Below are 12,085 nucleotides of genomic sequence, written 5' to 3' on the forward strand. Positions count from 1 at the left end.
TCCATCTCCATCAGTTTGGGGTCCTTGGCCTGGAAAACATTGAAGACTCCTGATCTAGACTCTAATTTAGCATTTAGAGTTTATATTTAGGTATAAATAATTTTTATTTAATATGCCACTGTCCAGTGCTTTTCTGTCTTTTCCTGTTATTTTCATGTACAGCAGCTTCTATAGTTTTGCTGCTGAATGTAGAAGCAAAGCTGCAGCCGTCTGGATGATCCATGATGATCCCAGTAGGTGTCTGTTATTACCTGACTGGGAACCAATACAATCTCTCAGTGTAAATATTTCCAAAAGTCAATCTTTTCTCTAGAAACATCAAAGATATAGTTTGGTTTTATTAATGCCTAATTATCTGACCTAAATCTCACTTAATATGTATAATAAATGTTAATCTATTCACTTTAGGTTGATAAATGTCTAAACATTTGAATACTATGGCTGACTGGCCTCATGTTAGGGTTACCTTACTCTACCAATAAAGTGATATATTAATATGCATCGCCGCTAAAACTTCACTGAACGTTTATGATTTTAAATCAGGTTTCTGTTTCAATAGAAAAGTTTTTTTAAATCAACAAGAGGATAAAAAACTGATGCTGTTAATAAGCAGGAGACAGATGCAGCGAAGGACTGGGGCTGCTTGTTATTGTAATCATTCCTACTTCCACAAGGTGGCGACAAACTCTCCACTCAGATATGCTGCTACTAGAAACCTGATCATCCTGGACTGATGTCTGTGTGAGGAGCATCTGTTCACCGGGTCAATCAGTGAGGAAGGAGTTCAGACAGGTGGAGGTGCTGGAGGCCTCCGACTGACCTCACCTGCTTTTATTTCACAATCATCCCACATTCAGCACTTCTTACATAGAAAACTTTTCTCAAACCAAACCGTTACTGTCCAGAAAGGAGGCTGTTTATGTTTTCCATGTTTAGATTTATTAACTATTTTCAAATCAGTTTCCCTTTGAAAAATAATGTTTCATCTATTTAATCAGTTTAATTCCTGATAAACATTCTGAGTTCATAACCAGGCAGCAGCAGCTCCCCATTTATTATTACATCAATATTAATATATCATGTAAATAAAAGGATTTGAAAGATAAATCCTGGAGAATTATAACTAATGATTCAAAAACGGTTTCATTTCAGGTGTATAAAAGATTTTTATGTCTTAATGTTTTTGACATGAAACCTGTTCAGTGCTTTGCATTCTTGAGTGTTTTAAATGCAGACGCCTGAGATACAGCAGCTGCAGCTCCTGCAGCCGCCTGAGAAACAGCAGCTGCAGCTCCTGCAGCCGATGCAGCTGCCTTAGATACAGCAGCTGCAGCTCCTGCAGCCGCCTGAGAAACAGCAGCTGCAGGAGCTGCAGCTGCCTGAGATACAGATGCTGCAGCTCCTGCAGCTCCTTGGCAGTCAGCTGCAGGAGCTGCAGCTCCAACAGAACACCAGCGTTCAGTTAATTATTCAGGCAGGATTTATGAAGAAGACAGATCTACAGTAGAGACAACACAAGCAAACACTGCAGGTCCTTAGAGACGGTTTAATGATTGTTTTAGGAGGAATGACAGGAAGATCCCAGGAGCCAAAGAGAGGATGAGGAGTTGTTTACTAAACTGGAGGAGGTGAAACAGCAGGAGGTGAAAGATGAAAATTTCCTTTGTGCTTCCAGCAGAATCTGGCTTTACTGAAGTGATGCATTATGGGTCTTCTAGAGAAAAACAATCCAGAACTAATTTTCTCCTTTGCTTTTTGGGGCCCCTGCTGTCTGGGGCCCTTCAGTGTCCTCTGCTCCCCCCTAAGACTCGCCCCTCAGAACGGAGACCAGCTCCCCGCTCTCCTTCAGCTCCTTGACGATGTCCAGGCCCCCGATCAGTTGGCCCCTGACGTAGAGCTGGGGGTAGGTGGGCCAGTTGGAGAAGGTCTTCAGGCCCTGGCGGACCTCCTCATCCTGCAGGATGTCGAAGGTGTCGTAGTCCAGCCCCGTCCCGTTCAGGATCTCCAGGATCTGCCTGCTGAAGCCGCACCGGGGGGCCTCCTTGGTGCCCTTCATGAACAGCATGACGGGGCCCCGGTTGATGGCGGCCTGCAGCCGCTGCTCCAGGCTCACCTCCTTGGGGCAGATGTTCTCCAGCTCCCCGGAAGCAGCCAGCTCCTTCACGATGTCCAGGCCCCCCACCAGCTCCCCGTCCACATAGAGCTGGGGGTAGGTGGGCCAGTTGGAGAAGGTCTTCAGGCCCTGGCGGACCTCCTCATCCTGCAGGATGTCGAAGCTGCTGAAGGTGACGTGGTGCTCCTTGAGGAGCCCCACCAGCTGCCGGCTGAAGCCGCAGCGGGGCTCCTGAGGAGAGCCCTTCATGAACAGCATGCAGGGGGCCGCCCTCACCAGCTTCTTCAGCCGCTCCTCCAGACCCGGAGCCTCCGCGGCTCCCCCCGGGCCGCCGCTCCCCGCCAGCCGACGCACCTTGGCGGTCAGCTCGGCAGCGTGGGCTCCGTCCAGCCGCTCCACCTTCTCCCCGGCCCTGAAGAACAGGAAGGTGGGCACCGAGGAGATCTCATACTTCTCCGACACCTCCAGGACGGCCTCCGCCTCCAGCCGGAGGAAGATGGCGGAGCTGTGCTCCTTGGCCAGCTCCGCCATCACTTCGTTCATCTGGCCGCACTGAGGAGCCCACGCGGCGTGGAAATGAACCACGGTCAGGCGGCTGCCAGCTTTGGAGAGAATCTCCTCAAACTGCTTCTGGCTCGTCGCCTCCACAAGGTTCGCCATCTTTTCTTCTCTAAGCGAACACTTCCGCTGCCCTCTTACGTCACTTCCTCCGCAGCCTCTTAGCTAGCAGCAGAGAGCGGAGCGGGGCAGCCGCTTCGATCTCCGGTGAAAAGAAGCCTTCAGAGGCCGGTTGGTTGGCAGGAGCGATAAAGCGGTGAGTGGTTAACTTTACCTGGAGCCACAGCGGCTCCTTTCCTGGCTTTGATGTTTGCTAGCATTAGCTTAGCTTAGCTTAGCCGTCCTTCCAGTTAGCGGTTAGCTTAGCTCAACATTCTGCTAAAAGCTAAACTTCTTTCTTTAATGGTGAATAATGAGCAGCAGTTTAACCAGCCCGTAACCTCCCGGTGGGTCAGTTTAACCAGCCCGTAACCTCCCGGTGGGTCAGTTTAACCAGCCCGTAACCTCCCGGTGGGTCAGTTTAACCAGCCCGTAACCTCCCGGTGGGTCAGTTTAACCAGCCTCCCGGTGGGTCGGTTTAACCAGCCCGTAACCTCCCGGTGGGTCGGTTTAACCAGCCCGTAACCTCCCGGTGGGTCAGTTTAACCAGCCTGTAACCTCCCGGTGGGTCAGTTTAACCAGCCCGTAACCTCCCGGTGGGTCAGTTTAACCAGCCCGTAACCTCCCGGTGGGTCAGTTTAACCAGCCCGTAACCTCCCGGTGGGTCAGTTTAACCAGCCCGTAACCTCCCGGTGGGTCAGTTTAACCAGCCTGTAACCTCCCGGTGGGTCAGTTTAACCAGCCTGTAACCTCCCGGTGGGTCAGTTTAACCAGCCCGTAACCTCCCGGTGGGTCAGTTTAACCAGCCCGTAACCTCCCGGTGGGTCAGTTTAACCAGCCCGTAACCTCCCGGTGGGTCAGTTTAACCAGCCCGTAACCTCCCGGTGGGTCGGTTTAACCAGCCCGTAACCTCCCGGTGGGTCGGTTTAACCAGCCTGTAACCTCCCGGTGGGTCGGTTTAACCAGCCCGTAACCTCCCGGTGGGTCGGTTTAACCAGCCTGTAACCTCCCGGTGGGTCGGTTTAACCAGCCCGTAACCTCCCGGTGGGTCAGTTTAACCAGCCCGTAACCTCCCGGTGGGTCGGTTTAACCAGCCTCCCGGTGGGTCAGTTTAACCAGCCCGTAACCTCCCGGTGGGTCGGTTTAACCAGCCTGTAACCTCCCGGTGGGTCAGTTTAACCAGCCTCCCGGTGGGTCGGTTTAACCAGCCCGTAACCTCCCGGTGGGTCAGTTTAACCAGCCTGTAACCTCCCGGTGGGTCAGTTTAACCAGCCTGTAACCTCCCGGTGGGTCAGTTTAACCAGCCTGTAACCTCCCGGTGGGTCAGTTTAACCAGCCTCCCGGTGGGTCAGTTTAACCAGCCTGTAACCTCCCGGTGGGTCGGTTTAACCAGCCCGTAAACTCCCGGTGGGTCAGTTTAACCAGCCCGTAACCTCCCGGTGGGTCAGTTTAACCAGCCCGTAACCTCCCGGTGGGTCAGTTTAACCAGCCCTTAACCTCCCGGTGGGTCAGTTTAACCAGCCTGTAACCTCCCGGTGGGTCAGTTTAACCAGCCTGTAACCTCCCGGTGGGTCAGTTTAACCAGCCTCCCGGTGGGTCAGTTTAACCAGCCTGTAACCTCCCGGTGGGTCGGTTTAACCAGCCCGTAAACTCCCGGTGGGTCAGTTTAACCAGCCCGTAACCTCCCGGTGGGTCAGTTTAACCAGCCCGTAACCTCCCGGTGGGTCAGTTTAACCAGCCCTTAACCTCCCGGTGGGTCAGTTTAACCAGCCCTTAACCTCCCGGTGGGTCAGTTTAACCAGCCTGTAACCTCCCGGTGGGTCGGTTTAACCAGCCCGTAACCTCCCGGTGGGTCAGTTTAACCAGCCTGTAACCTCCCGGTGGGTCAGTTTAACCAGCCTGTAACCTCCCGGTGGGTCAGTTTAACCAGCCTCCCGGTGGGTCAGTTTAACCAGCCTGTAACCTCCCGGTGGGTCGGTTTAACCAGCCCGTAACCTCCCGGTGGGTCGGTTTAACCAGCCTGTAACCTCCCGGTGGGTCAGTTTAACCAGCCTGTAACCTCCCGGTGGGTCAGTTTAACCAGCCTGCAACCTCCCGGTGGGTCAGTTTAATCAGCCTGTAACCTCCTGGTTGGTCAGTTTAACCAGCCTCCCGGTGGGTCAGTTTAACCAGCCTGTAACCTCCCGGTGGGTCAGTTTAACCAGCCTGTAACCTCCCGTGGGTCAGTTTAACCAGCCTGCAACCTCCCGGTGGGTCAGTTTAACCAGCCTGTAACCTACTGGTGGGTCAGTTTAACCAGCCTCCCGGTGGGTCAGTTTAACCAGCCTGTAACCTCCCGGTGGGTCAGTTTAACCAGCCCGTAACCTCCCGGTGGGTCGGTTTAACCAGCCCGTAACCTCCCGGTGGGTCGGTTTAACCAGCCCGTAACCTCCCGGTGGGTCGGTTTAACCAGCCCGTAACCTCCCGGTGGGTCGGTTTAACCAGCCCGTAACCTCCCGGTGGGTCGGTTTAACCAGCCCGTAACCTCCCGGTGGGTCGGTTTAACCAGCCCGTAACCTCCCGGTGGGTCGGTTTAACCAGCCCGTAACCTCCCGGTGGGTCGGTTTAACCAGCCCGTAACCTCCCGGTGGGTCAGTTTAACCAGCCTGTAACCTCCCGGTGGGTCAGTTTAACCAGCCTGTAACCTCCCGGTGGGTCAGTTTAACCAGCCCGTAACCTCCCGGTGGGTCAGTTTAACCAGCCCGTAACCTCCCGGTGGGTCAGTTTAACCAGCCCGTAACCTCCCGGTGGGTCAGTTTAACCAGCCCGTAACCTCCCGGTGGGTCAGTTTAACCAGCCCGTAACCTCCCGGTGGGTCAGTTTAACCAGCCCGTAACCTCCCGGTGGGTCAGTTTAACCAGCCCGTAACCTCCCGGTGGGTCAGTTTAACCAGCCCGTAACCTCCCGGTGGGTCAGTTTAACCAGCCCGTAACCTCCCGGTGGGTCAGTTTAACCAGCCCGTAACCTCCCGGTGGGTCAGTTTAACCAGCCCGTAACCTCCCGGTGGGTCAGTTTAACCAGCCCGTAACCTCCCGGTGGGTCAGTTTAACCAGCCCGTAACCTCCCGGTGGGTCAGTTTAACCAGCCCGTAACCTCCCGGTGGGTCAGTTTAACCAGCCCGTAACCTCCCGGTGGGTCAGTTTAACCAGCCCGTAACCTCCCGGTGGGTCGGTTTAACCAGCCCGTAACCTCCCGGTGGGTCAGTTTAACCAGCCCGTAACCTCCCGGTGGGTCGGTTTAACCAGCCTCCCGGTGGGTCAGTTTAACCAGCCCGTAACCTCCCGGTGGGTCGGTTTAACCAGCCCGTAACCTCCCGGTGGGTCGGTTTAACCAGCCCGTAACCTCCCGGTGGGTCGGTTTAACCAGCCCGTAACCTCCCGGTGGGTCGGTTTAACCAGCCCGTAACCTCCCGGTGGGTCAGTTTAACCAGCCTGTAACCTCCCGGTGGGTCAGTTTAACCAGCCTGTAACCTCCCGGTGGGTCAGTTTAACCAGCCTGTAACCTCCCGGTGGGTCAGTTTAACCAGCCTCCCGGTGGGTCAGTTTAACCAGCCTGTAACCTCCCGGTGGGTCAGTTTAACCAGCCTGTAACCTCCCGGTGGGTCAGTTTAACCAGCCTCCCGGTGGGTCAGTTTAACCAGCCTGTAACCTCCCGGTGGGTCGGTTTAACCAGCCCGTAAACTCCCGGTGGGTCAGTTTAACCAGCCCGTAACCTCCCGGTGGGTCAGTTTAACCAGCCCGTAACCTCCCGGTGGGTCAGTTTAACCAGCCCTTAACCTCCCGGTGGGTCAGTTTAACCAGCCTGTAACCTCCCGGTGGGTCAGTTTAACCAGCCTCCCGGTGGGTCAGTTTAACCAGCCTGTAACCTCCCGGTGGGTCGGTTTAACCAGCCCGTAAACTCCCGGTGGGTCAGTTTAACCAGCCCGTAACCTCCCGGTGGGTCAGTTTAACCAGCCCGTAACCTCCCGGTGGGTCAGTTTAACCAGCCCTTAACCTCCCGGTGGGTCAGTTTAACCAGCCTGTAACCTCCCGGTGGGTCGGTTTAACCAGCCCGTAACCTCCCGGTGGGTCAGTTTAACCAGCCTGTAACCTCCCGGTGGGTCAGTTTAACCAGCCTGTAACCTCCCGGTGGGTCAGTTTAACCAGCCTCCCGGTGGGTCAGTTTAACCAGCCTGTAACCTCCCGGTGGGTCGGTTTAACCAGCCCGTAACCTCCCGGTGGGTCAGTTTAACCAGCCTGTAACCTCCCGGTGGGTCAGTTTAACCAGCCTGCAACCTCCCGGTGGGTCAGTTTAATCAGCCTGTAACCTCCTGGTTGGTCAGTTTAACCAGCCTCCCGGTGGGTCAGTTTAACCAGCCTGTAACCTCCCGGTGGGTCAGTTTAACCAGCCTGTAACCTCCCGTGGGTCAGTTTAACCAGCCTGCAACCTCCCGGTGGGTCAGTTTAACCAGCCTGTAACCTACTGGTGGGTCAGTTTAACCAGCCTCCCGGTGGGTCAGTTTAACCAGCCTGTAACCTCCCGGTGGGTCAGTTTAACCAGCCCGTAACCTCCCGGTGGGTCGGTTTAACCAGCCCGTAACCTCCCGGTGGGTCGGTTTAACCAGCCCGTAACCTCCCGGTGGGTCGGTTTAACCAGCCTGTAACCTCCCGGTGGGTCAGTTTAACCAGCCTGTAACCTCCCGGTGGGTCAGTTTAACCAGCCTGTAACCTCCCGGTGGGTCAGTTTAACCAGCCTCCCGGTGGGTCAGTTTAACCAGCCTGTAACCTCCCGGTGGGTCGGTTTAACCAGCCCGTAAACTCCCGGTGGGTCAGTTTAACCAGCCCGTAACCTCCCGGTGGGTCAGTTTAACCAGCCCGTAACCTCCCGGTGGGTCAGTTTAACCAGCCCTTAACCTCCCGGTGGGTCAGTTTAACCAGCCTGTAACCTCCCGGTGGGTCGGTTTAACCAGCCCGTAACCTCCCGGTGGGTCAGTTTAACCAGCCTGTAACCTCCCGGTGGGTCAGTTTAACCAGCCTGTAACCTCCCGGTGGGTCAGTTTAACCAGCCTCCCGGTGTGTCAGTTTAACCAGCCTGTAACCTCCCGGTGGGTCGGTTTAACCAGCCCGTAACCTCCCGGTGGGTCAGTTTAACCAGCCTGTAACCTCCCGGTGGGTCAGTTTAACCAGCCTGCAACCTCCCGGTGGGTCAGTTTAATCAGCCTGTAACCTCCTGGTTGGTCAGTTTAACCAGCCTCCCGGTGGGTCAGTTTAACCAGCCTGTAACCTCCCGGTGGGTCAGTTTAACCAGCCTGTAACCTCCCGTGGGTCAGTTTAACCAGCCTGCAACCTCCCGGTGGGTCAGTTTAACCAGCCTGTAACCTACTGGTGGGTCAGTTTAACCAGCCTCCCGGTGGGTCAGTTTAACCAGCCTGTAACCTCCCGGTGGGTCAGTTTAACCAGCCCGTAACCTCCCGGTGGGTCGGTTTAACCAGCCCGTAACCTCCCGGTGGGTCGGTTTAACCAGCCCGTAACCTCCCGGTGGGTCGGTTTAACCAGCCCGTAACCTCCCGGTGGGTCGGTTTAACCAGCCCGTAACCTCCCGGTGGGTCGGTTTAACCAGCCCGTAACCTCCCGGTGGGTCGGTTTAACCAGCCCGTAACCTCCCGGTGGGTCGGTTTAACCAGCCCGTAACCTCCCGGTGGGTCAGTTTAACCAGCCCGTAACCTCCCGGTGGGTCAGTTTAACCAGCCGGTAACCTCCCGGTGGGTCAGTTTAACCAGCCGGTAACCTCCCGGTGGGTCAGTTTAACCAGCCCGTAACCTCCCGGTGGGTCAGTTTAACCAGCCCGTAACCTCCCGGTGGGTCAGTTTAACCAGCCGGTAACCTCCCGGTGGGTCAGTTTAACCAGCCGGTAACCTCCCGGTGGGTCAGTTTAACCAGCCGGTAACCTCCCGGTGGGTCAGTTTAACCAGCCCGTAACCTCCCGGTGGGTCAGTTTAACCAGCCGGTAACCTCCCGGTGGGTCAGTTTAACCAGCCGGTAACCTCCCGGTGGGTCAGTTTAACCAGCCCGTAACCTCCCGGTGGGTCAGTTTAACCAGCCCGTAACCTCCCGGTGGGTCAGTTTAACCAGCCCGTAACCTCCCGGTGGGTCAGTTTAACCAGCCGGTAACCTCCCGGTGGGTCAGTTTAACCAGCCGGTAACCTCCCGGTGGGTCAGTTTAACCAGCCCGTAACCTCCCGATGGGGAATATGATGCAATCGTATTTGTGGATGTGATGCAACATCTGACATGAACACCAGAGGGCAGCAGATCAGGTGGAAATAGAATATTTGTGTCGTTCTCAGAACGTTTGTCCATGGCTGTACAGCCTGTAGGCGGAGCAGGTGGCCAGCGGTTCTTCAGCGTGGAGGACACGTGGCTTCAGGCTACGTTCATCCCGCAGCCTGAAGTCACCCAGATCCTTTTTTTTTTGCCCATATGTGACCTGGATCTGATTTTTCATGGCAGTCTGAACAACATGGATCCAGTATTGTCCAATCTGACCCGGGACACTGGGCTCTGTGGTCCTGAATCCGATACCAATCTGATCTTTTCAAATGCGACCTGTGTCTGAACGGCCATGTCGGATACGTCCGACCTGAACGCCATTAATACCTGACAAAGGACACTATTCTGCATCCTGCTGCGCAGAAGCGGCAAGAAAAACAACCATGGCGGATGATGATGCGGCGAGCAGTATTTATGTTTAACCGTCTTTAAAAGATTGAGTGTTTATGGTTGGAAAAGATAACTAGATGCGCTCCAGCTCTACCATCCATGTTTATTTCCATAAGCACGCTGGCCTGTGATGTCATCGTGTCCTCTGCTGCGCATGCGGGACACTTGCGTTGTATGACTGCATTTCACACAGGAGATCACATACAAGTCGCATAAATTTGGAAAAATGAACGGCAACGTAAAAAAATCGGATTTCCCCCAAAAATGGGAATTGAGCATGAAGGCCTGCGGTGCGAACGGAGCGTTAGTCATGAGGGCGGCGCCTTCGTTTCTAGGTGGCTGGGTGTGTAGAGCTAGCAGCAGACGCTAACTGCCACCCTGCTAATGAAGGCTCAGAGATTTAACTACAGTTAGCAGCAGCTACCAGGATTGGTCCTCCATATCAGAACTGGTAGGGTTCAGTATCTATGTAGAATAGTTCTAGCTGAGAATCTCTTCTCTAACCGCCATGCTTTTTCTGCCTGATCTGTTGACTGACTGTCAGACTGACTGACTGATGTTTTGCTGGGTGACTGACGGTCCAGTTTAATGCTCCATGATGATGATGATGATGATGGAGGAGATGATGATGATGATGGTGATGATGATGATGGAGGAGATGATGATGATGATGATGATGATGATGATGATGATGATGATGATGGAGGAGATGATGATGATGATGATGATGGAGGAGATGATGATGATGATGGTGATGATGATGATGGTGGTGATGATGATGATGAGAGGGGGTGTGTTTGATCCCAGGACCGCGATGGAGGAACAGAGTTCAGACATAGAAGTGACGGTGAAGACGCTGGACTCCCAGAGCCGGAGCTACGCCGTAGGATCTCAGGTAAAACCTTTCTCCTGCTCCGTGTTCCGGGAATAAATACATCCCTCTGTTGATCTCCTGCTTGTGTTTGCAGCTGACGGTGAAGGAGTTCAAGGAGCACATCGCCCCCTCCGTGGGCATCCCTGTGGATAAGCAGAGGCTGATCTATCAGGGCAGAGTGCTGCAGGATGAGCGAACCCTGGCAGACTACAGTAAGTCAGGAGGACCAGGACCTCAGGTCCCTCTGCATGCTGCGCCTCTAAGCGCTTTGTTGCCTCTTTCCAGATGTGGGCGGAAAGGTGATCCACCTGGTGGAGCGGGCCCCTCCTCCACCTTCCCAGGGAGGGTCGGGGTCTGGGGGGACCTCGGCAGACAGCGGACCCTCCTCATCCTCCCAGGGAACCTCCCAAGTGCCGCACGACCGTAACGCTAACAGCTACGTCATGCTAGGAACCTTCAACCTCCCCGTCAACATCATGGACCCGCAGCAGATCCAGGTCAGCCACAGACGCCCTCCCTGAAACGGGGTCATCCTCCTCCTACCCTCAGCTCTCCTCCTCATCAGCTCCTCCTACCCTCAGCTCTCCTCCTCATCAGCTCCTCCTACCCTCAGCTCTCCTCCTCATCAGCTCCTCCAGTGTCTCTGTGGTTCTCCTGCTGGTCTTCCTTGGTTTGGTTCCCTGGTGCTGTCAGGTTCTCCAAATGTCCTGACAACAAACAAACTAGTTAAATCGGAAGAACTTTAACCCTCCTCTGAACCAGCCGGTCCCTCTGAACCTGAGCTGGGCGGTCCCTCTGAACCGGGCTGTAGGTCTGACGGTTCTGCTGGGTTAGAGGAGCTGCTGGGTTAGAGGAGCTGCTGGGTTAGAGGAGCTGCTGGGTTAGAGGAGCTGCTGGGTTAGAGGAGCTGCTGGGTTAGAGGAGCTGCTGGGTTAGAGGAGCTGCTGGGTTAGAGGAGCTGCTGGGTTAGAGGAGCTGCTGTAGGTCTGAAGCTTCTGCTGGGTCTAAAGTTCTGTGTGATGTTCCTCTAAGCAGATGACGGTCCAGCAGATGGTGTCTGGGATGGGAGAGAACACCCGGAACGCCAGAGTGACCACCAGCACCGGGGTAAGGCCCAGTCTGATCTAGGGGTGTAAATAATCATCGTTTAGTATCGATCCAACAGCCGACGATCCGATGCATCGATACGTCTGCCAGAGAATCGATTCATGTTTTTTTTTTTTCCTCCGGCCTATTTTTATCCATTTGCTCCTGGGCGTAATTCTCCCTCCCGTGCTGCGGTGGCGCTAAACCTATTTCGCCTCCTACCTCGCTTCCTGGTTACCCTCCTGCAGCAGTGTGTCATTTTTGTCACATTTGTGATTTATGCTCAATATTGAAGCGTGGTCTGCTCTATACGCTGTGGGTCTAGATACGGCCGAGGCGGCGAGGAAGTGTCCGACGACGGAGGGACATGAAATAGCGGCGAAAAGGGCGGAGATCCAGGTGGAAAAAGGGTCCCAGCGTTCTCGCGCACCTCGCTCTGCTAGCGGGTCAAACTTCAAGAGTTGTTTCCGCAATTTCGGTCATAAAAACAAAACAAGCTAACCTCGTGTCTGCGGCGCTCTCTGCGGTCAGCTAATATTTGGGCGAGGTTCAGCGGCGTGGCGGCGGAGGGGGCGGGACGTCTGGAGCCTGTAAGGTAAAAATAAAATATAATGAAGG

At 54.6% G+C, this 12,085-nt stretch overlaps 2 protein-coding genes across 4 annotated transcripts in view; one reads left to right on the forward strand and one right to left on the reverse strand.

Moving 5' to 3' along the window:
* Nucleotides 1–1,526: 1,526 nt before the first annotated feature.
* glrx3 (glutaredoxin 3) lies at nt 1,527–2,817 on the reverse strand. Its single transcript, XM_038305180.1, has one exon. The coding sequence runs from the start codon at nt 2,771–2,773 to the stop codon at nt 1,802–1,804; it is 972 nt and encodes a 323-aa protein (XP_038161108.1). The 5' UTR covers nt 2,774–2,817; the 3' UTR covers nt 1,527–1,801.
* LOC119796549 (large proline-rich protein BAG6-like) overlaps nt 2,795–12,085 on the forward strand; it is a 22,433-nt gene continuing 13,142 nt past the window's right edge. For all 3 annotated transcript variants that reach the window (XM_038305154.1, XM_038305169.1, XM_038305161.1), the window contains exons 1-5: nt 2,795–2,927; nt 10,315–10,402; nt 10,476–10,593; nt 10,667–10,878; nt 11,417–11,488. In XM_038305154.1, coding sequence (XP_038161082.1) covers nt 10,322–10,402; nt 10,476–10,593; nt 10,667–10,878; nt 11,417–11,488 — 483 coding nt within the window. In that variant the 5' untranslated portion in view covers nt 2,795–2,927; nt 10,315–10,321. The remainder of the gene's footprint in view (nt 2,928–10,314; nt 10,403–10,475; nt 10,594–10,666; nt 10,879–11,416; nt 11,489–12,085) is intronic.

Source organism: Cyprinodon tularosa, unplaced genomic scaffold (assembly GCF_016077235.1).
Source record: "Cyprinodon tularosa strain WSP-4 unplaced genomic scaffold, ASM1607723v1 ctg1149, whole genome shotgun sequence".
NCBI lineage: Eukaryota > Metazoa > Chordata > Actinopteri > Cyprinodontiformes > Cyprinodontidae > Cyprinodon > Cyprinodon tularosa.